The sequence below is a fragment of the Schistocerca americana genome, chromosome X, assembly GCF_021461395.2.
Source record: "Schistocerca americana isolate TAMUIC-IGC-003095 chromosome X, iqSchAmer2.1, whole genome shotgun sequence".
In the NCBI taxonomy this organism is placed as follows: Eukaryota; Metazoa; Arthropoda; class Insecta; order Orthoptera; family Acrididae; genus Schistocerca; species Schistocerca americana.
The window spans coordinates 352,774,153-352,798,865 of record NC_060130.1 but is presented as its reverse complement, the minus strand read 5'-3'; the positions used below and the strand labels follow the sequence as shown (position 1 = coordinate 352,798,865).

At 40.1% G+C, this 24,713-nt stretch overlaps 1 protein-coding gene across 3 annotated transcripts in view; it reads left to right on the top strand.

Annotated features, from left to right (window-relative positions):
• LOC124555545 overlaps positions 1-24,713 on the top strand; it is a 336,715-nt gene that overhangs the window by 233,351 nt on the left and 78,651 nt on the right. Inside the window, exon 1 of one of the 3 annotated variants that reach the window (XM_047129500.1) lies at positions 21,946-22,138. The exons of the other annotated variants lie outside the window; for them this stretch is intronic. Coding sequence (XP_046985456.1) covers positions 22,057-22,138 — 82 coding nt within the window. The 5' untranslated portion in view covers positions 21,946-22,056. Of the gene's footprint in view, positions 1-21,945; positions 22,139-24,713 lie in introns of those variants that run through there. 3 annotated transcript variants of the gene reach the window in all.

Here is a 24,713-nt window from a genome sequence, read left to right as displayed (position 1 = left end):
CGGACCCTGACTCTGTGACGTCAGAATCGTGCTAAGACCTGTTGGAGGTATTTTTATAACAGTGTGGGATTCAGGCCCAGACTTGAGATACTGGATCAGTCTTACTATAAACTACTATTCACTCAGAGGTGTATGGCCACTGCATACTGTAAGGTTAGATGTGCCTTCATTTAAATAAACATTAGTGCGGGAAGGTGAGCAGCTTTCTGGTCCCACATCACAACTCCTGCCACCCTGCAGTGCACACCAGGGCAGCCCACATCTTTTGTTTTACTTGCTCCGCAGAGCTTTCACTAAGTCTACTACTCGCCGGCCGCAGTGGCCGTGCGGTTCTGGCGCTGCAGTCCGGACCCGCGGGACTGCTACGGTCGCAGGTTCGAATCCTGCCTCGGGCATGGGTGTGTGTGATGTCCTTAGGTTAGTTAGGTTTAAGTAGTTCTAAGTTCTAGGGGATGTCCTTAGGTTAGTTAGGTTTAAGTAGTTCTAATTTCTAGGGGACTTATGACCTAAGATGTTGAGTCCCATAGTGCTCAGAGCCATTTGAACCATTTTTGAAGTCTGCTACTCTCCCCATCTGTCTGACATTTAGGTATAGGTGTTCATATTTCAACAGTTTTAGTGCATCCCTCCATACTCTGCACATATCTTTGCCTATAATAAGAGAATAACGAAGTGTAAATGTGTCCATTCTTACAGAAAGAACACATGAACAAATGAAATTGCACATTGTAAACAGTTATATGTGCATATGACAAAGTAGAATGAAAGAAAACGAATGACTAGAGTTCACCAAATAGATTTATTTGTTCATCAGAACTGGTGGCTGATAATGTTTTTTATCTTACAAAAAGCAATACCACATATTGGACTATTTCATTTGTTTCATGTAATAATATGTTTGCTCTGAACACAGAAAACAAAACAATATGAATAAAAAGTAATTGCAGATACTATGCTATCTTACAAAAAATATTGGAATACTTCACGTAATTTTCAGCATAGATAAACGACAGTTCATCTTTAAAGATGTTGCATTCACAGCATATACAGATGATGTAGTTTTCTTCAAGCACAGGGGATATGATTTTAGACATGTTTGCTATTGTGTCATCTGCTCCCACACGAAATATGTGCTGTGCGGTATGCAAAATTTCATGCAACCATACGTATGTTTTGTTATTCTCCAACTTAAACTTCACTTCGTTAATAGTACTTATCTTCAGCAAAACTAATGTCATTTGTGTCGTGCACATCCTTTATATTCACAGTTGGGATAGGGTTTCTGTTAATAAAAACACCAAAGACATATGATAACAACTTTTTCTTTCTTTCAGATAACAAACATACAATTTGATTTTTAAGATTACAGTTTAGTTTTTGAGATATAGTTAAGTTCTTGCGATTTCAGTTTAGTTCTTGAGGTACAGTTCAGTTCTTGAGGTACAGTTCACTTCTTGAGTCACAGTTTGACTCCGGTATTTCAGTGCAGAGATACTTTTAACTTACACGCTTTTGCTAATAACTAGGGAAAAAAATAACCTCTCAACAGTAACACTGGTTGAGAATATACTTACAATTTTCTAATAGTACTGGATGAGAATATTTACACTTTTCCAGATATATTAATTTACGCTGAAAACTAATACAGAGATTCATTTTTACTACAACTAAATTCCACAGTCCGAATAACACAGGTTTTACAATAATTCTGATGGAATGTGGACCATATACACTTGAAAACTAATCAATCTTGGACAGCTAGTGGCAGGTGAAACTTAAAAACAATTCTATTTATATGACGCCCATGGTGCAGAGATAGATTCACATGTGTGTACAGATACGGTGTGTATGAATAAATAAATATGTAGGTGATGTATATTTGTTTATAATTTTTTACGTTTTTAAACTTTTTTAATTTTTAATGCTTTTTTCACAGCACGCAAACATATGGCGTGCGTAAATATATTTACAAATATGTGTATAGCGCACGCCGCGCGGGATTAGCCGAGCAGTCTTAGGCGCTCCAGTCATGGACTGTGCGGCTGATCCCGGCGGAGGTTCGAGTCCTCCCTCGGGAATGGGTGTGTGTGTTTGTCTTTAGGATAATTTATGTTAAGTAGTGTGTAAGCTTAGGGACTGATGACCTTAGCAGTTAAGTCCCATAAGATTTCACAAACACATTTTTTTTGTATAGTTCACACTCCTCGCACTCATAAATAAATAAATATTTACACCACACACATACACTCTCTCTCTCTCTCTCTCTCTCTCTCTCTCTCCCTCACTCATTCTCTCTTTCACTCAATGACCCTTTTAGCGTCATGAGGCGACAGGTCAATTTTAAACTGCAGCACAGTGTACACGTTGCGTCCTTTCGATCGAACACTAGTTTGCCATACCGTATGCGCCGGCTGTGGAGTAGCACCGCAAACAACGCTGTACAGGCACTGCAAAAAGTGTTCGATAGAAAGGGCTCTCGATGCCATACAACATACACCTTTAGCCCACCTCTGGGTGGCATCTTCCAATGTGCGCTACTCATAAATTTTTGATTGTATACCTACAACCTCCATAATTGGCAATCCATTCGCCTCGTCTTTCATAAGGCCGATATCCTTTTTGTTCTGGGGAACAATACCATAAGGATTATCGGCCATGTTTGGGGATGTGTCGAACTCATTGCTGTGGTAATTCGTTACTTCATATGGATCTGTATCCATATAAAGTAACTTTGGATCAGCAACATGAGTTTTCGCAAACTCATAATGAAAGTGATACATGTGAAGTTTGAATAGGTCTAGTATGCATATCCCCACATAAATAGGTTTCGTGAACTCTACTGCAGTCTTCGCCACCTCCACAGCAACAAAGTTCTCGTTGAATATGACGACCGCTTCAAATTTGTTCTGGCAATGCATTTTCTTACTCGATAACACCCATCCCATTCGGCTGTAACCAAAATTTCACGCCATTCCCTCAAATTCTCCATTGTTTTGCGGAAAATTGAATTATTCATTAATTTATAAAAATCTCTCTGAAAATGACACATCGCAGAAACTGTGTCTCGTATTCAAATAAATATACTCCTTCAGCCAGAGGGACTGCTTGCACGAGATAGCCTGCATGAATCTAACCAACTCTATCCCCAAGCTGAGACACTGCTGGAGATTACGGTAATGAATAGTACTTCCCTGCTTATTCCCAAGGATTGTCATCAATTCTGGGGTGGAGCCTTCTCACGGAATTAGTTGCTCCAGGCACAGCAGCAAATCGGCATGTCAATCATGCGGACTAATAGGGTATGTGAGCTGTGGCACCACCACATATCCCGCATCAGGATCAGCCACCATACCCCCATGATTTCTCCACCTAATATCCTGCATTCGTCTTTGGGCACCCATCGAAACTCGCCAATAGGCAGTGATTGTTGTCTGGTGTGCCTGTATAACTTGTACATGATGTAACTCGAATCAGAGGATGCGTTGAACCTGTCACCGATCCATGGGTTATTTGCCTTTGCATGCCTATGGACACAATGGCAAATTCCGCTACAGATCCATCACTTAGCCGGCCGTTGTGGCCGTGCGGTTCTAGGCGCTTCAGTTTGGAACCGCGTGACCGCTACGGTCGCAGGTTCGAATCCTGCCTCGGTCATGGATGTGTGTGATGTCCTTAGGTTAGTTAGGTTTAAGTAGTTCTAAGTTCTAGGGGACTGATGACCACAGATGTTAAGTCCCATAGTGCTCAGAGCCATTTGAACCATTTGAACCATCCATCACTTAAAGGAAAGAAGCATGTTGGGATCGGTCAATAATTGAACGCTGCACTTCGCTTTTTGAGCATTGCGTCCCAAGACAAGCTAGGTGGCATGTAATGAAAGGCAGGATCCATTGAATATGTGGTCAGGCATAGATTCCAGAATTTCTCGAAAACATCCACAAGCAAACGCACGTCTGAGTCCATCTAAAGCTGTTCATACTCTCCTAATGTGGTGATACTGAATTCCTGCCAGACATTCACGGCATGCTCATACTCTGCATCCATTATGGCAGCGCTTGTAAGGTTGTTGGAGAATGCAGCTATGTTGGGTAGCACGGTTTCATTGAGTTTTTACATACTATCCGGATACTTGTATGGAAAAAACCCCTTTATAGTTACAACTGAAACTTTTTGTCATCAGGAAATGCAGCTCAAGTGATGCTCAATGCTCCCTAGGCAGAGTTTCAATGTGTTTCTGGAGTGGCGCCTGCATAAAACGTAGCGTGTCAAGGAAGCGGAGCGTAATTCTCGGCGTCATTCGTTTGAAGAATGAAATATATTTCTCGACGCTCTCATGCAGGTCACTGACCTTATTTTTCTCCATGCCGAAATCAGCCAAGTGCTCAACAAGAAAGTGAGTGTCATACTAGCTTACATTTTGGAAGAAAACGCGTATGTGCCTTGGTAACTGATGCTTCAAATTGCATATATTGCGAGCTGCGCCACGGAACTTCCCCATAAGATGACAGTAATCCCTACAAGGAGTTTCCGCTTTCCAGTCTAAAGGCAGCCCACAAATATGGCCGTCAACCGCGTTATTGTACAGATCTTTACTCTCCTTCGATTTTGTCATGGGAACGTTGTCGTTATAAAGCTTATTAACCTCCCATGGAAGTTTCTCGATCTCAGAGAGAAGCCAAACTTCAGGAGTATCCCCAACATAAGATTTGTGGCGGTTAAGACTTGAATCAAAGGATGATACAATTTGGTGTGCCGCCGTATATGGTACATGTCTTCCTCTGAAGGTAGTATGTGAATCTGTAGAGTCACCTTCACAGTGAGTCACAAGAGCGAGGAGGCATTCAAAGTCGGTGTACACCACAAACGGCTATCACTCCTGATGGTCAGAATTTTTAAACTTTATGAACTTGTTTTCCTCAGTAGGCATAATAATACATACCGGGTCCTTGGAAGCACGATCCTCTAGATGCACTGTTAATAACTTGTCTGAGGAAAAATAATTCAGACATCTTAAGCAAATACACTTTTTGCACACGTGTTTACTCATCTGGCAGGAAAGGAGTGGGGATATGTCTTCAATTCAAACGTAATGATAATTGCCGGTCTCCTTATTTTTCTCATCAGAGAACAGCAGCATGTTTACATTCAGCTTACTCTCACCGGCAAATATAAAGAAATGGAGGGGTCTGACGACTGTGTGCTTGTTCTGCTTAGCTGACTTGGGTTTCTCCTGGCCATAAACTCGATTCGATATTCTGGTATTCTGAGCCTCAAGTTTAGGTATCTCCTGGGTCTTGATAGAGAACTCGATACCATCCCATGCAAAACATGTCTGATCCTTTTAATTTTTGACATAAATGCACACCTGCTGGGTTTCTATATCTTTAGGTAGCTCTATATAGGTAGCCCCTCAATTTACTGGATCATAGACATTTCAATGGGTGTGCAGTTTTAGTATTGTGCTGAGTGCTTTATCTGACCTCCTAACTTCCGTCGAGTCAGTATAGCTCTCAAGATGGACTCACAAAACCACTCAGCGATCGATGTGCTCCGAGTTATCACGCCATTATCCCCTCAAAGATAATGAAGACTTGTCTCATCAATGCCAGAGGGAACTTTGGGGAGGGGGGGTTCAATGCACAGTACTGCACCGCATTTAATGGGGGATATCGCAGATCATTAACAGCCCTGAGGAGTTCCGTTTGCACAGCGGGAAGACACGCTCTTAGAAACCCAGCAGGGTCGTGGTACCCTCCTGCCGGATTCTTGATTCTAGTGAACGAGATTCGCTCCTCACCGAATATTCTAACTGCTGTATGGTCTCACTGATCTGGTACCCTTCACTAAAAGGATGGGAGAGGGAACTGCCGCTAACCACAGGATAATCGCTATTATTACTCCTATATCTAGCCAATGACTGCGTCCGCCCTGTTGGTGAAGGTGGGTGCATTGAGGTGTATGCGTCGAGGTACACAGGATGAGAAGGTGGCAGAGGAGGAGACACTGAAGTATCGGGCCAAAGCAAGCAGCCTGGCTCTGGCTGCTGCTGCTGCAGCTCTGACCCACTTGCCTGAGGGGTGGGAGCCTGTTGTTCAACGATTCATGAATGGCAGAGTGGTGCTGGGGATGCAGTGGCACAGGGCATGGCACCGGCAGCAACAGTGGCTTCTCGCGTGCCAACAAGCGGCACCCTTGCTGATGAGGCATGCCTCACTGGACCCCACTTTGACGAAGCAGGTAACTGCACAACAGCATATTGCGGAAATTGTTCCCCTGATGCAGCTGCTGTTGGAAAAAAAAAGGACAACGTTCCAGACATCGCTTACTGCTGCAAGGAAAGAAAGAACACCGATTATTATTATTTGTAATTAGAATGAGTACATGTATATAAATTACCTATTTTGCTCTTGCTCATTGGAATCTCCCTCGGGTTATCCAACACCCCCTCATACTGATGAAGGTCTCTCTGCATCTGCTCCACCCGCTGTGGCATTTTGTCTTCACCTGAATTGAGGAAGAGCCATCTTACAGATATTACCTGTAACATAGTGATTTAATAAAAAAACATATACACACAAAAACGACAAGAAAAAAAATATTTTTTGAATAGGTGCTTACGGGAGATCTGCAATGGCTCCTGCTTATCCTCAACAAATACCCCTTCATGTTCCTCTTCTTCTGCCAGGAATCATCTACAACAGCAACAAAGAATATGCACCATATTACATATACGATGAATTTTTTGACAAACAGTAGCGTTCTATGTAGACATAGTACAACAAAGAAGAAAAACACGTATACTGCTTACAGTGCTGTTGGTGATGATCGTGTCACTGCTGCTGGCTTTCAACAGCCAGCTCACCAGTGATATGTTGGACATACACGTATCTGCCCAATAAGACTACGTTTATTCAATAGTACGAAATTCTTAGTGGAAGAAAAAGTTACAGTTTCCAATTTGAGTCTGTACTTACCACGTAATTACCATTCTTGTGACTGCTGTGGACGTTTGCCACCACTGGCGACTACCGCTGCTGTTGCCTGATACCGCTGCAGAACTCTTCATGTTGGTACAGAGAAGACGATGACGAAGTAAACAGACTAATAACGCATGAGGAAGGAATCAAATCGAGCTGACCCAAGCACAAACGGTTAGCAGAATGAGGCTGGTGGTGTGGGGAGTAACATTTATATAGACTCAAGCTCTGCCCACTACAATGGTAGGAACCAGTCAGATTGCAGTATTTGGAGATAACTTGGTCAACAGATTTGTACAGTTTGGTTCACACACACACACACAAACAGGAAATAGCTCCTTGAAGTGTCAAAGAACACTGCTGCGAACAAAGGGAACTGTGGCTGTGGGGAGACCTGGCTGCCAGACGGTCGCAAAAAAATGAGCGCAGTGTATTCTGAGACACCATGGTCTGCTGGTCTGGACAGGTAACGTGAAATTCCCCCAAGCAGTGGCACGCCACAGGAAGTAGCCACTTGAGGCACGCTAATACCATGGGATGGCTGGTGTTCCTTCATGGTTGGCCTCTTGCCCGACTCAGATACCGGTGCGTGGTGCAGCTTGGTGATCATCAGATACGTTCAGAGCGATCCTTGACAGTGTAATTACACATGGCGAGTGCTTCATCATGGTATTACTTACATGATCAGAATAAAAAGTGCCACAATTGTTTAAATATTCCACACACTGCAATCAATTTCCTGACAAACTTTTAAATAACCAATATTCCACACACTGCACTCGATTTCCTGCCAGTCAATCAATATTTCCAGAAGGGGGCTGTATCCAAATTAGTAACAGCGTTTTTATCAGCAATATCCTTCTGAAGTCGGATATGCAATGACCTTCTATGCATGGATCATACGCACGTACATGACTGTCCAAATACAGAACTCTACGGAGAGGTTTACTGGAATCTCTTTGTCGGAAATCAGAGAAATGGGCCTGTATAGGCTTCAGGGTTCAATCATCAAACCATTTAGCAATTGAGATGTCCTGCGTTATCTCGCCACTATTACCCCACTTCTGTTCAATGACATGCTTCGACACACCCTCCGTAGGTGTAACACGTTGTGTTTTGGTTGTACAGTGAGGTGCTGCTGTCTTTGTATGTCAATTTTATAGCGTATGCATATCCTGCTTCAAATGAAGGCCTATCACGATCTCTTCAGCACGAAAATCGGCAAGATGGTCGCTCTGATCCTCAGTCCTAAACTCAAGATGGTCTAACCTGTGAACAGTCACTGGAAGTTAAATTGCGTTACTTGTTGTCTCCACAATTTTATGTCCCAGACCCACTGCACGGAAGAACCCGTAGATGCTATGGATCAGTATGTCGTCAAAGAGGAATTGCACTCAACTCGAATGCTGATAATTTGTGGTATAGTTACTGAATGAGCTCACTCGTAAATTTTTTCTAAACTTTTTGCAAAATGGGGTCCTTTGAGAAACCTAGTAACGATCTGATTGAATTTGCTTCTGTAAAGTCTATTACGTGCTTAGTCGTTCTCACTTCAGTTTAAGTGTGCTGACTATCACACATAATTCGAAACCTGACACTGCTTGTGTTCAATATTTGTTTTAAATCGTCATTGTCATATACACTGCGAGGTACTTGCACAACTTCACCACTTCCCAAATGTAGATTACAGTTTGATGCAGTGATGCTACGAACTGTGTTGTACGTTTCTAAACCTATGAGCACAATACTCCAACCCACTTTGCCTAGTTCGATTGTTGGGAACTAATTTGCAGTTAATACTGACGATCGGCCATTTAGAGTCAAAGTGTATGACATCACTTCTTAAGCTCAACTGACAAATTGGTGGGTGTGATTACCGTTTTCAAAGTCTTCTCTATAGCTGTCAGAATAAACGTGAGTTTATACCCAGAAATATGTACTGAACGTTTGGTAGTGTAGAAAATTGTAAAATATGGTTACCGACAACGTAACGGCATAATTATTATGGTGGCTGCAAATCACTTAACGAGGCAAAGTAATAAACACTATTTTTGGTTCTTCTTCTAACATATGCAACCCAGTGTCGTCCAAATCATCTCAAAACATCTAAATTTAGAATTTCAGATTCAGTAGGTTTCCACATATTCTTGGGTAATGATTCCACATAGCATATTTAAGCAGATCGATATTTTTATGTAGTCTGTCAGGCAGAACAGCCAGCAGTACTTTTTAATAAACAATCCCCCCCAGGTTCCATAAATGTATTGTGCCTTCTGGCTACGTCAAGTTGCACCGGTGCGTTTTCCACATTTTTCACTGTTCTGGCGATAGCTGCCACACTGCTGGCTGGGGAACCAATTACTGATATCCCAGCCAAGGCTGGAATTACGAATGGATGGGATCCGCCTGATGTGCTTGGCGGTGGTAACACACTGGGCGTTTTAATCAACTTTTCTTTTGAGGCTGTTTTAGCTGCAGCCAGTGACGAGCAGTATTCATAACCTAATTGAAATTTAACCCCATACCCAATTTTTTTGCGTCCATTGCTTCATCTATTAAAAGTGTGGTAATAGGCTGACCAGTACCGATATCCTTCTGGAACGTATTTCCTTGGCTCAGAAGGCTAATTTCTGTCTGCAGCCTGACACACTTGGAGATCCTTATTTGTCATGTACGCTGTTTTGTAAAATATAGAGGCCTCGTCTAAAAGACTGAATCCCTTGTCACCACACATGAGCTGTTTATCATGCTAAATTCCAGAGTCACAGAAGTTACATGTAGCGATATGAAGCTCAACTGGCACATTATCGAAGATTCACTACTTCTGCTGATGTGTTTCCTATCATGCGTGTTATGATACTGTGCTGTCCGAGGTTTGCATGCGTTGTTGTGTAGCAAATCGGTGTCATCCACTAAACTGTTTCGTGATGCATGGAATCCTAACGATTTAAGAATAGCCTTTTTCCCATCCCACTTTATGACATCATGTTCTACTACGAAGACATCTAGTTTACTGCTCCTCTGTAATTTTTCTGTGTAAAACTACTAGCAGATTCAGTACCACTCTATCTTTTATGTCTTAAGTTAAAAAGTTTGTTCATTGCACCTTGGAAACTGTACATTTTTCCATTGACGAGTTTGGGAGATATGATTTCTCACATGTTGCCTTGTGTTTTGAAATAGATAAAAAATCATCTGCATAAATTTTTTTTTTGCATGGATATATCACTTAAAAAAGACAGTAAGCGATATTTAGAAGCTCATTATTATGTATGTCAGCTGACTCGGTTTTTATTGTCCTATTGACAGAGAGGTTGTATATGTTGATCACTTGTGGGAGCATGTCAGTCCATTTGTCAATTTTAATGCACCATGAAGTTTAAAATGCATCCATTCTTTCCCCTTAATTGTTCGTTTTAAACGCTTCAAAATGCATGCTTTCATCTGAGGGAATGTTGAGTAGTCATGTATTCCATACCGTTCCATTACCATCTTGAAATATTTATTAAAGAACTCACCACCATGATCTGTTTGTAGATTTTGTGGGATATGGTCGGTTCCTGTCTGTAATAGTTGTCCAAACACGCATGCAACAGACCTCCTCTTCTTTGTTTTCACAGGTAGAGCCCAAGCAAATTTCGAGTACGTACCAGTGACCATTAAAATGTATTTGAAACCGTTATTCTCTCGTGAATATGGTCTCATACCAGCCTGCCTTAAGTCATCCATACCTCGAATTATAACTTGGTTATGTGGGAAAATGCTGTGTGCCGATTTATTGAGTTCTTGAACATCTGTCTCCATGGTTATTATTCGATGATACACCTTTCTCTAAGCTCGGAGATTATTTCTTTAATTTCATTCGAATGTGCTGTATTCCAAGCTGCAGACGATGCCATGAGCAAATATAATCGTTCATCTACTTCGGTGGGGACGTTGTAACAGATGTATTGGAACGATCTGTAGTTAATTTTCCTATTTTGAATGTTGATAATGCTACTGTAAGGTTCGTCTGCAAATCCAAGTTTAGTAATGTTTTTGTATTTCAAGCTATTGGTATATAGGTAGCAAATGTACACAGTATGCACTTTAATGAATCCTGCTTTATTTACCATATTCTACTTCCCACCAAAAGAACACAACACAGGCACATTTTCACAGCGAGGCAGTATTACAAAGAAGATACAAAATATAATCAAACAAAAGATGTAACGCACAATATAATCTGTGACTTCGTGGTGGTTGACTATCGCATTCACTACATTAGCCTCTCCCCCATTTCGTCACTCTGGAAACCTAGAGCACCCGGACCTTAGGGTAGATGCACTTGATATATCTGCCAGACCGGGTCTGGGGAGCATGAGGGGAAGGGCTATCTAGCATGAGAGACTGAGGAGCATTGCCTGGGGATCCACGCACTGAGGGGGAGGGGGAGGGAAGGGGGTTGTTGTAACTTGGTAAACGCTGGTTTCAGGTGTCAACTGAGACTGTGACATGTTTTTCATTTATATCAACTATGATGGTCATGGTGCTATGGGACGTCACAGTGAATGGTCCTAAAAAAATAGAAACCAATGGGGGCCTGACAGTGTTGTCCCTAACCCATACCTGAGGGCAAGTGAAGAGATCTTTGGGGAAAAAGAACGGTCGAGAACCGTGCCACAGTGGGGGAGGAGGGAATATGCTCACTGTAACCTGCACCTGATGCAGAAATACACTCCTGGAAATGGAAAAAAGAACACATTGACACCGGTGTGTCAGACCCACCATACTTGCTCCAATGGGGGCCTCACAGTGTTGTCCCTAACCCATACCTGAGGGCAAGTGAAGAGATCTTTGGGGAAAAAGAACGGTCGAGAACCGTGCCACAGTGGGGGAGGAGGGAATATGCTCACTGTAACCTGCACCTGATGCAGAAATACACTCCTGAAAATGGAAAAAAGAACACATTGACACCGGTGTGTCAGACCCACCATACTTGCTCCGGACACTGCGAGAGGGCTGTACAAGCAATGATCACATGCACGGCACAGCGGACACACCAGGAACCGCGGTGTTGGCCGTCGAATGGCGCTAGCTGCGCAGCATTTGTGCACCGCCGCCGTCAGTGTCAGCCAGTTTGCCGTGGCATACGGAGCTCCATCGCAGTCTTTAACACTGGTAGCATGCCGCGACAGCGTGGACGTGAACCGTATGTGCAGTTGACGGACTTTGAGCGAGGGCGTATAGTGGGCATGCGGGAGGCCAGTTGGACGTACCGCCGAATTGCTCAACACGTGGGGCGTGAGGTCTCCACAGTACATCGATGTTGTCGCCAGTGGTCGGCGGAAGGTGCACGTGCCCGTCGACCTGGGACCGGACCGCAGCGACGCACGGATGCACGCCAAGACCGTAGGATCCTACGCAGTGCCGTAGGGGACCGCACCGCCACTTCCCAGCAAACTAGGGACACTGTTGCTCCTGGGGTATCGGCGAGGACCATTCGCAACCGTCTCCATGAAGCTGGGCTACGGTCCCGCACACCTTTAGGCCGTCTTCCGCTCACGCCCCAACATCGTGCAGCCCGCCTCCAGTGGTGTCGCGACAGGCGTGAATGGAGGGACGAATGGAGACGTGTCGTCTTCAGCGATGAGAGTCGCTTCTGCCTTGGTGCCAATGATGGTCGTATGCGTGTTTGGCGCCGTGCAGGTGAGCGCCACAATCAGGACTGCATACGACCGAGGCACACAGGGCCAACACCCGGCATCATGGTGTGGGGAGCGATCTCCTACACTGGCCGTACACCACTGGTGATCGTCGAGGGGACACTGAATAGTGCACGGTACATCCAAACCGTCATCGAACCCATCGTTCTACCATTCCTAGACCGGCAAGGGAACTTGCTGTTCCAACAGGACAATGCACGTCCGCATGTATCCCGTGCCACCCAACGTGCTCTAGAAGGTGAAAGTCAACTACCCTGGCCAGCAAGATCTCCGGATCTGTCCCCCATTGAGCATGTTTGGGACTGGATGAAGCGTCATCTCACGTGGTCTGCACGTCCAGCACGAACGCTGGTCCAACTGAGGCGCCAGGTGGAAATGGCATGGCAAGCCGTTCCACAGGACTACATCCAGCATCTCTACGATCGTCTCCATGGGAGAATAGCAACCTGCATTGCTGCGAGAGGTGGATATACACTGTACTAGTGCCGACATTGTGCATGCTCTGTTGCCTGTGTCTATGTGCCTGTGGTTCTGTCAGTGTGATCATGTGATGTATCTGACCCCAGGAATGTGTCAATAAAGTTTCCCCATCCTGGGACAATGAATTCATGGTGTTCTTATTTCAATTTCCAGGATTGTAGGTCATACTTGCTCATTCTTCAGTCATTCAAATGGGATGAAGCAAAAAGTTCTCCAAGCACTTTCAATGCTTCACCGTAGACTAATTGCTCTGAATAACACCCAATACCCTCCTACAACACACTACAGAGTCCCAACAAAACGACAGGTAAGGGAATTGGCCACACCATACTGTGGCATGACAAGCCACCCTACAGAGTACAGTGTGTACGTTCTACCATCCCATCGCTACAGGGATGGTAGCTTGTAGTTATCAGGTGTTTTGCAAACTGTCATACATAGCAGTTCATTAAATAATTGGGAATCAAACTGACGGCCTCTGTCAGATGTAATTGCTGTAGGAATACCGAACCGAGTAAACCATGTGGAGATGATAGCTCGAGGAATGGTGCAGGCGTAAATAATAGACTCTGGGCCCACCTGTGCCCACCTTGTAAACCTGTCAGTTATGGTGACAACATAATGAAAGAAAGGAAGGGGTCCTTTGGCGTCAACATGAATGTGGGCAAAACGACCCTTAGGGTACACGGGAGAGGCCGTGTGGCGACCAATTTTGTTTTTGTGACATGGTATGCAATTACCTGCCCAGCGCTGGCAATCTCTCCGCTTTCCCAGCCACACCACTGTGGAGGCCACAAACTTAGCAAAAACGATCACACCAGAATGCGATAAGGCGCGTAAGACATCAACGATGGTGCACCGCCAAAGTAGTGGAATAAACTGGGACAAAACATTCTCAGACATGTCACACCATAAGCGGGATTGGGAACGCTGTACTGGCACACATTCAATTTTCAGACTAGCAGATGCAGAATCGAGCTGACACTGTTATAAAAGTGCATCAGAATCTTTGTCTTCTGCAATATCTGTCCAATCGATAAACATCAAAGATTCACAGCTGCGTGATAAGCAATCCACACAATGTTGTGAGACCCAGAGATGTGGTCGAAATCAGTAGAGTATTGGGCAACAAATTCCGCATAACGGATTTGACGTTGGGAGCTCAATTCAGACGCCTACTGAAAAAATGAAGTTAAGAATTTGTGGTCTGCGTAAATTCTGAATTCCATTCCTTCCCGGTACTGTCGAACATGTTTGATAGAGAGATGTAAAGCAAGAAGCTCTCTGTGAAACGCGCTCCAGTTTTTTACGGTGTTGATAGAACTTTTGAAAAGAAATCCAGTGACTGCCACACTCCTGGTACTAATTACTGGAGTACAGCCCCCGCAGCTCACTGGCTGACATCAACAAAAAGAGCCGTCTGTTCATTGGAAACGAGGTGAACCAATAAGACAGCCTTCACTAAAAGACAGTTTCATGGACTTGAAAACCTCCTCAGCCAGACATGTTCAGGGGACTTTTGACACTGGAAGTGTGTTTGCCCTTTAGCAGATCATTGATAGGATCTATAATTTCTGCAAACTTTGGTACGTCTCACCGGTGATAGCTGTCCGTACCTGCAAACCTGCGTAACTCTTTGAATGTGATGGGAAGGGGCATCTCCAAAATATCTAAGGAGTAGGAGAAACACCATCTCTTGATACAAGGTAACCCAAGAATTGTACTTTGTCTTAGCAAATAAACACTTGTCCTCGTTAAGTTTGACACGGTATGCATCAAGACGAGAGGAAACCGCGTTCAAATGGTAACTATGGTCACTCATATTACCACAAAGAACGAACACGTCGTCCACATAGCGAAAATGTGGCTTAAATCATGTGAAATCTCGTCCATAAAACGCTGCCACGTCTGAGCGACATTACGAAGCCCAAAAGGCATTATGTTGTGTTGAAATAACCCGAAAGGCGTCTGATGGCGGTTTCGTGCTTGTCTGTCTCTGCCATTGGAATTTGTGCAAAGGCCTTAGCGCAGTCTATGACGCTGATCACAGTGGCACCTTTTAAACTGCTCGAGAAATCCAATCTTTCGGTACCGGGTACCAGTGTGGTATAGTGCGGTAGTTCAGTCCCCTACAGTCATCACACAGACGCCAAGACTTATCCTTTTTGAGAACCATTTGTAAGGGGGCATCCATGCACTGTTAGAGCGAGATGCTGTCCCGTCTGTAGCACTGCTTCGAAAGCGGCTTTAGCCGCCCTTAACTTCTCCGGAGGTAGTCGGCGGTGCGGAAAGCGACAGGCTGTCCCAGTGTAGTATGAATGTGGTGGACAGCAGAATGTTGTTCTGTGCCAATACCGGATCCATAATCACAGGGAATTTTTGAAGCAACTGCTATGCAATGTCATTGGCCGGTTGGGCAGCGTCAGTGGGCGCCGTCGTTAAACCTCATAATTCAGCCTTAGCCTCATACAGAGCTTTCTCCATGTTGGCGATGTGCTGCTTAAGTATATAATTGCTGCCGGTTAGGCCTCTTACAGATTCTTCTTCTGTGACGAGAAGTAATCTCCTTCTGTAGTGAGGAGCACTGCTATTGAAGTGAAGCCCACTCCATATAGTCATGCAGAAGGTGTCACATAGTCTTGTTGCGTGACGCTGTGACAACAGTGTCCTCTATCGTCCATTGAGATCTGTTTGCTCCGGCGGGCATTCAACTTCCACGCAGCGTGATGCCAGACACTAGTTTCGTAATCCGTGGACAGATGACAACTTACGTACGTATTTATATATTTAAAAAATGAAAAACACTTTTGGCAAAAGTACCAGGAAAACTGGGGAACTTTTCCAACTGTGTTAAAATCATTGAAAACAATTTAAACATCAGTGTTAAACACTTTAATGCAAAGATAGTTACAGAGAAAGTGATAGAGGGAGGTACACACAAAATAAAAATCTACAAAGTTAAAAGTTGAAATAATAGTTTAACATTCTTATCAGAAAAGAAAAACTTGCCTTGGTTTTGATTGTAAGGATTATTAATTATGTATACAGTGTCTTTTACATTCAGTAATGTCTCATTTGGCACATCTGGGAAATAACGTTCCCCCTGTCCGTTGCACGAAGATACAACACTTGAACTCCTTGTCTCCATAGGATTAAATAAGCTTAGCAACAAAACTCTTGAAACTTTATTTGCCACGAATTTTACTATAACAAACATTCCAAGTTTTGGTTTTGTAAGACCCTGTGCAATACTGGCATTAATTTCGTTATGTTCACGAATGGATGAATTACTATCCTCTTCACAGAAAAAAGCGATATCAAGAGGATCAACTAATTCCCGACTATCTAGTTCTTCCATAGGGTCTGCATCTTGTTTGGGTTCAGAGTCAGATGTGTCATGTAAAGAAAAAGCACAGTCAGATTCATCGCTGCTGTGATGGCTATTCTTCTGAGCATTCTTCCTTCTACCAGTCGCCTCAGTTTGTTTCGTTACAGAGGTACTCGGAAGAGACTGGTGGTTCATGAAGTGTGCTTCGTCAACAGCTTCTCCTGGTGCTACATCAATTCTCTTTGTTTTCCACTTCAGTGGTCTATGATTATTACTTCTGTGACAGACTTGAAGGTAATTCATGAATGAATCACTATTTCTTGTAGGTGTGCCAATACCATCAGCTCTCTCTGCATCTGGGATTCTAGAATAAACTCCTTCAGGATTTAGTGGCACAATGCCACATTTCTAGAACCCTGGTATGATGTTCGATTTCACTTTCTCTCCTTCGTCCAAAGCAATGAGAGGTCCTGCCAACCGTTTGGGAAATACACTTTTCTCGAGCATCTTGTAACTGGATGAGTTTTTCATCGTACAAAATGTCAGTATGGCTCTGCATTTCCTTTTACGGAGAACAAAGACTGAAACATCTAGATTCTAGAGGGTTACACAGATAAGTGGATGCTGGGGGCGAGAACACAAAGCGAATGTCATGAGTTCTGCATGCCTTGATAACGCTTACATTCCTCTAGTAAACATTTGGGGCCAGATAGGTTTCCTGCCCACGGCGGAAGGACATGGAAAAACCGCTTTTCAAAACGCAGAGCATTAAACCATCCACTTGCTATACTGCCATATTTTGTTCCTTTCGGTCCACCTAAAATCGACGTGTCCCATAACTGCTTTGAACGATAAACCCCGACAGGACGAAGTTTATTTTGTTTTCAACTCAGCTCCGAGGAATATTGAATTCTTTTGCTGGTTTTCCACTGCTCATTTGCTTATTAATCACTCCTGAGACAGCTATCTGTAGCGTAGCGTCATTATAATTTTGGTACCTGCCTGCTCCCAATTTGGGTCTAATGGGTCTTGGCATTTAACGACTTGTACAGAGACCCAAAGATGCTTGACTGAAAAAAAAAAAGGTGAAAGAGGGAAGGGAAAGGCAAAATTCTAGGTTGGAAAAGTTTTAGTGCGCTTCCTGGTGCAACATTGCCAAGTTATGTTATTATACTACGTACGCCACACAATTTTATTTCTAAAAGTGATACTAAAACGTGCTTGCAAACTGAATTGAACAAAAGAAATAGTTTTCACTTATGTTAGAATAAGTGGGCAGGGTGTACACTTTTGTACACTGCCAGAAAACACATATTCCGTAAGAGGAAAGGAAAAGCCCTGATAAAGACCAGGAAACAATGAATAAATGTAAAACGTGCTATAGATCTGTCATTCATTGTTGCCTTGTGTAGTGAAAGCAGTGGCGCCTTTATTCGATGATCCAGGAACTTGGTAGGAGGCCAACTATGTTCTTATTCAAAAAGTGTCAGAGTTGCCCTGCTGGCAAAGTTGTCCCAGTTTACAGTTAACACACACTTTAATGTTCAACTTCTTGGCCATTGACCATTGTACTCGCCATAGGTGCATTTCACCCTTACTCTATTAACTTTCTTGTACACGCCCATCATACCTAATACTTGACCACATGTTTCAATACCTTTTGGTGAATAACTGCCTAGTTTTGTAGTTTTTAAGAATATTAGGATCACTAAACCTGCTGTACTTTCGAATTCTCCGTCTCCAATCCATACTGCATTTTGGTTAAACACATAGATAGGGTACCTTGCGATATGCAGTTTCCTAGCTTACACTGTAAGTGCTATCTATATGACTATTGCTGTAACATTTAATGAAATTATCAATAGCATCTCCTTTTTCTCCCTTCTCTTTAAGCTTCGAGAACTGTTTGAGAGATTCTGTGACAGGTATAAATGTGTCTCTGATCCCCTTCCAAATGCCCTAACTGAACTTTCTCTCAAATAGCCATACGTGCTTCAATGACTTTATGTGTTGTTGACATGTTGTTACATACTAAACAGACTTTGGAATGGTATACAACTTACATACACTCCCCTTTACCTTCTTTTCAATTAAATCTAGCTGCACAGTTACCTCACTTGTCTTCCTTCCAGTTATGTCAACCACTGCAGTTAATTCCCTGATTAATCTCAGAATGGTGTGACAATAGGTATTTAAGTCTTTGATACTTTTGTTGAGTTCTTCAAATCTAGTAGTATCACTTAATTTTTGCGTCAACATACAGCCAAAATTTCTGCTTACCCTTCTCATACAGATTTTGGGCAGATGATCTTGCAAACGTATCAGTGCTGTAGAGTGTAATGACGTAATTACTATTCTGTTTCATTGTGTACACACACACACACACACACACACACACACACACACACACACACACAACACACACTTCTTTTAGAAACATCCTGAAAGCTCTGACAGTATCACTCTCCCTTTAAGTGTTTTGTTTTATTTATTACTACAAAGCTATGCTGTGAATGATCCCAGCAATCACTACATAAAAACCTTTGAATGTCATGTCAGTTCATTCATGTGTCTGGTAAATATGTTTTAATTTCATATTATCCTTTTTGAAGGCAATAATACGGTTTGCATTACCCATTTTTAGATGATTTGGGTTCCTTGAATATGTCTCACTTAGGTAAAAGATATCAATACCTCTAATGCGACCTAAACAGAAGTATTTGCATACTCGATCCTTATTTTGCTATGTTACATAATCGAATATGAATACAGTATAAGGTTTTACTTCTTCAGGTAGTGACAGCACATCACTTTGGGTGAAAGTCTTATATATAGTACTGTCAACAATTGAATGTATTTCCTGAGGTAAATGCTACTTGCACTGAAACAGTGTTTTTGAAATAATATATACATTCTCGAAGTGAACACTATCTGGATTCATTAGCAGGAACATAAAAATGAAGTTTTCCCACATGACAATGGGCCAGCGATTATGAGTCTAATGCTGATGGGCAGTAGCATCCCATTCTTGTTATTCATTTTTTCCCAAAGAATTGACTTCCAATGAAGTTGTTGTGGAGATGATTCATCTTCATCCAGCTGCTTATGCAGAATCCTATATAATTACACTACCATACAATGGGTTTTTGTAATATATGTGAGCCGACTCTGATGCAAAGAGCATATTTTTTTTAAATTTCTCAGATTTAAAAGCAAAATTTTAGTTATGCCGCTTCCCTCATTTAAAAATTTAACTGTAAATTTTCATTTAATGAAAAATGAACATCTAATAAATTATTTTCTTTATAAATATCTTCTCAGAGATTGTGTTTACCTATATCCTTGAAAAAATTTTAATTTCCTTAAAAAATTAAAATCTAATAAATTTTTCTCTTTATTAATAAGCTCTGTCAAACATCATGTATCTATATCATTGAAATTTTAATTAAAAACTCGAAGTATGTTTCAATCCTAAACTTTTAAATTTTTAAGAAAACTGCATTTGGTCTATGTAGATCAAAGCTAAACAAAAATATACTACTTACCTGAGTTGTTTCAAAACTTAGAAAACAATTATAAAGAAAACATGGATTAAGTTATGCTGATTTAGAAAATTATTCAGAGAAAATTTAATTCAAATGCGATTAAACAAGATCTAGAGGAATTTATTGATTATTTTAATATGAAAGAAATGAAGAACAGAGAACTAATATATAAAATTATAAAACAACTTCGATCAATTTGCAAAATTAAAAAATTAAAAAATTATTCTAAACTTAATAAAGAAAAATTAATCACTGTTCTTATATTAATAATAACAATAACGAAATGAATAAAAACCTTTAAAGGAATGTCATGAGATCTGTAAAACAAAAAATTTAAAAAAGTGTTCCGAATTTAATAAACAACATGTAATCGATCTAATCAAAAATCTGAGGGCGATATTAATAATAATGCAACGAACTGTATAAAAAGTTTTTAACTGATCTTTGTAAATTCTGAAAAACGAAAAAATTGAAGAATTATTCTAAAGTTAATAAACAACAATTAATAAATCTTACCAATAGGTCTGTGGGTAAAATTAATAATATCGATAATGAAAATTATTTTCAATAGCTCCTAGTAGGTAAATATTAAGAAATAAACAAAAAAATTATCAGAAAAGTTTACATGGTTTCAATTTTCTAGACAATGACGATTTTTTAAAAATCAAATAAACAGATTAATAGAAAAACTTATGCTTTTAAATCTAGAATGATAATTTACGAAATTAATAATGTTGTTAGTGTTGTTAAATCACAGTAAATTTTTAATCAAATGAAAGAAGAAGTATTCACTAAATTTAAGGATGTTTTAATACAATGAACAATGATTATAGATAATATGAAATTTAATGTATTTTTAAAAATAAAGACAAAACACTAGAAGTTATGAAGTTTTATTGAGAACAACTAATTTACTACTTTATTATAAAAAAATCAATAAATCAAATATTAACTGAAATGGAAGAAACGCAACAAAAATATTTGGTTGGTCTTTGTTTTATAAAAAAAGCTTTGGATTAAATGTTTATTGACACAATTAAATTTTTGATTCTTCATATACCATTTACCAAAAGATGAATTAATGTAAAAATAGAGATCATAAAACATTTTTATTCAATAAAACCAGCTTTACACCCAGTTTATCATGATGGAGAAAAAGTTAATTACAAAAATATTGCAGTAGAATTAGATGAAATTTTTGGAGTAAAGAAAATGAATTTCCTTCTTCAATTTACAGATATACCAAATTCTGAAATGAAGTCAAATAGTTCAATTAATGTTTATGCTTATGATCAAAAATTTATTGTATACCCTATTTATCGTGCAAAAATAATAAAGAAAAACATATTAATCTTCCTTTAATTCAAGTTTAAAATAATTCACATTATTATTAAAAAATGCATCTTCATTAATTAGTTCACAACCAACTAACAATTGACTGAAATTTGCCCTAGTGATAGATGTTTAAGATATTTTTGTTCTCAAGAAAAATGAGACACTCACAAAAACGATTGCAAAGAATATAAATAATTAAAAATAGATTGCCTGTAGAAGGTGAAAAAATTAAATTTAAAAATGATAATAATTCATTATGAGTACCTTTTGTAATTTATGCAGATTTCGAATGTCATTCAAAAGATGTTAACACTTGTTAACCAAATCCTGAAAAAGATTATATTAACAACTATAAAAAAAAAATTTACCAATTTCGTTTAGTTATTATGTCAAATATACCAGAATAACCTTCTGACAAAATCGGTTACATTTGATGCCATTACATAGGTTAGTGTTTCTAGTTTTTTAAGACCACCTACATTAGTAAACCTCAATGTGTGCTCCCACCAGTTCCCACCAGGTGTTTTGTAACATGTGTTCTGTCACAGTACCCACAGCAGCTTGTATCCTAGCCTTCAGTTTGTCGACGTCAGCAACTGGTGTGATGAAGACTCTGTCCTTGATACAGCCCCAGAAAAAAAAATCAAGTGGCGTAATGTCTGGAGAGGGGAGTAATTTCCGGATCGATGGATTGGAAGGAAAGGTCCAACACCCTGGCCACCCTTGGAGGGAACTGGAATACCGCCTCTACATTCTCCGAGCTAGCAAGTGAGTACACGTTGAGGTCTACTAACATAAGTGGTTTTAAAAGAAACTAGTAACACTAACCTATGTAACGGCATCAAATGTAAATTATTATGTCAAACGGTTATTCTGTAATAAACTGTTATAATCGGGGCAAGACTTTGTGCTCACCCAGTATATGTATATACAATTCCTGTTATGTATACTGGAAAAAACACAGCAAAAATATTCGATGAAATGTTAAAACAAAAATCTAGAGAAAATTAAGAAATACTTGTTTCAATGGTTATGACAAATAAAGATAAAATAAATTTTAAAAATTCAGAAATATATTTTATTTGTGAAAGGAAATTTACTAAAGGAGAAAAAAGTAAGAGATCATTGTCATCTAACAGGACAGTATTGAGCACCTCCACATTAAGATTGTTATCTTAATCATAAAAGTCCTAATTTTATTCCAGTTTATATTCATAGTTTGACAAATGATGATGGCCATTTGTTTTTCAAAAAATTTCCAATAGATAACCGAGATATTGACACTAATCCAAATAATTAAGAAAAATATATCTCTTTTAGTAAAAAGGTTGAAGATGGATTGACACTAAAATTTTTGGATAAATTTAAATTCATGGTTTCAGGTATTGAAAAATTAACTTCTAACCTTGCAAAAGAACAATTTAGAGAAACAGCAAAATATTTTAAAAATGAATAATTACATTTTATAATTAAAAAAAGAGTTTAACCTCACAAATATGTGAATTCTGAAGAAGAAATAAGTTACCTTAAACAATGTTTTTATTCGAGACTTAATGAAGAAAATATTTCTGAAAAATGTGTAACAATAGTTAAGAAAAAATTTAATATTAAAAATTTAGATGAAGAAATGAGATTAAATAATAAATCTCACGTTTTAATTTTAGCAGATATTTTCTATAAATTTGGAGATACAGTGACTAAATTTTATAAACACGTTCCATCTTGGTATTTTACAGCACCTGGTTTATCTTGGAATTCCATGTTAAAAATGATAAAAGTTGAATTTAATTTGTTAAACAAATATGATATGATTTTATTTCTTGAAAAATGAATTCAGGAAGGAATTTCTCAAATTATTAATAGATATACCACAGTAAATAATATACGAAAAATTTTGAGCCAGGAAAACAACCAAATTATATTGCACATTTAGCTGCAAATTATTTATTTGATTGGGGATTCGCTCAATTTTCACCATTTAGAGATTTCAGTTGGGTAAATCAAAAAGTCTGAAAAAATACTTAAAATACCAGATAATACTAAATATCGTTGTATTTTAGAAATCGCTTTAGAATATTCAAAACATTACATGATTTACAAAGAGATTAACCATTAGCACCAGAGGGGGAAATAAAATATTAAAAATATTAAATAATAAAGAAACTGCACAGAGCACTGAAAGACCTGAGTCGAAACAAGGCTCCAGCAGTAGACAACATTCCATTGGAACTACTGACAGCCTTGGGAGAGCCAGTCCTGACAAAACTCTACCATCTGGTGAGCAAGATGTATGAGACAGGCGAAATACCCTCAGACTTCAAGAAGAATATAATAATTCCAATCCCAAAGAAAGCAGGTGTCGACAGGTGTGAAAATTAACGAACTATCAGTTTAATAAGTAACAGCTGCAAAATACTAATGCGAATTCTTTTCAGACTAATGGAAAGACTGGTGGAAGCTGACCTCGGCAAAGATCAATTTCGATTCCGTAGAAATGTTGGAACACATGAGGCAATACTACGACTTATCTTAGAAAATAGATTAAGGAAAGGCAAACCTACATTTCTAGCATTTGTAGACTCAGAGAAAACTTTTGACAATGTTGACTGGAATACTCTCTTTCAAATTCTAAAGGTGGCAGGGGTAAAATACAGGGAGCGGAAGGTTATTTACAATTTGTACAGAAACCAGATGGCAGTTATAAGAGTCGAGGGGCATGAAAGGGAAGCAGCAGTTGGGAAGGGAGTGAGACAGGGTTGTAGCCTCTCCCCGATGTTATTCAATCTGTATATTGAGCAAGCAGTAAAGGAAACAAAAGAAAAATTCGGAGTAGGTATTAAAGTCCATGGAGAAGAAATAAAAACATTCAGGTTCGCCGATGACATTGTAATTCTGTCAGAGACAGCAAAGGACTTGGAAGAGCAGTTGAACGGAATGGACAGTGTCTTGAAAGGAGGATATAAGATGAACATCAACAAAAGCAAAACGAGGATCATGGAATGTAGTCGAATTAAGTCTGGTGAAGCTGAGGGAATTAGATTAGGAAATGAGACACTTAAAGTAGTAAATGAGTTCTGCTATTTGGGGAGCAAAATAACTGATGATGGTCGAAGTAGAGAGGATATAAAAGGTAGACTGGCAATGGCAAGGAAAGCGTTTCTGAAGAAGAGAAATTTGTTAATATCGAGTATAGATTTAAGTGTCAGGAAGTTGTTTCTAATAGTAGTTGTATGGAGTGTAGCCACGTATGGAAGTGAAACATGGACGATAAATAGTTTGGACAAGAAGAGAATAGAAGCTGTTGAAATGTGGTGCTATAGAAGAATGCTGAAGATTAGATGGG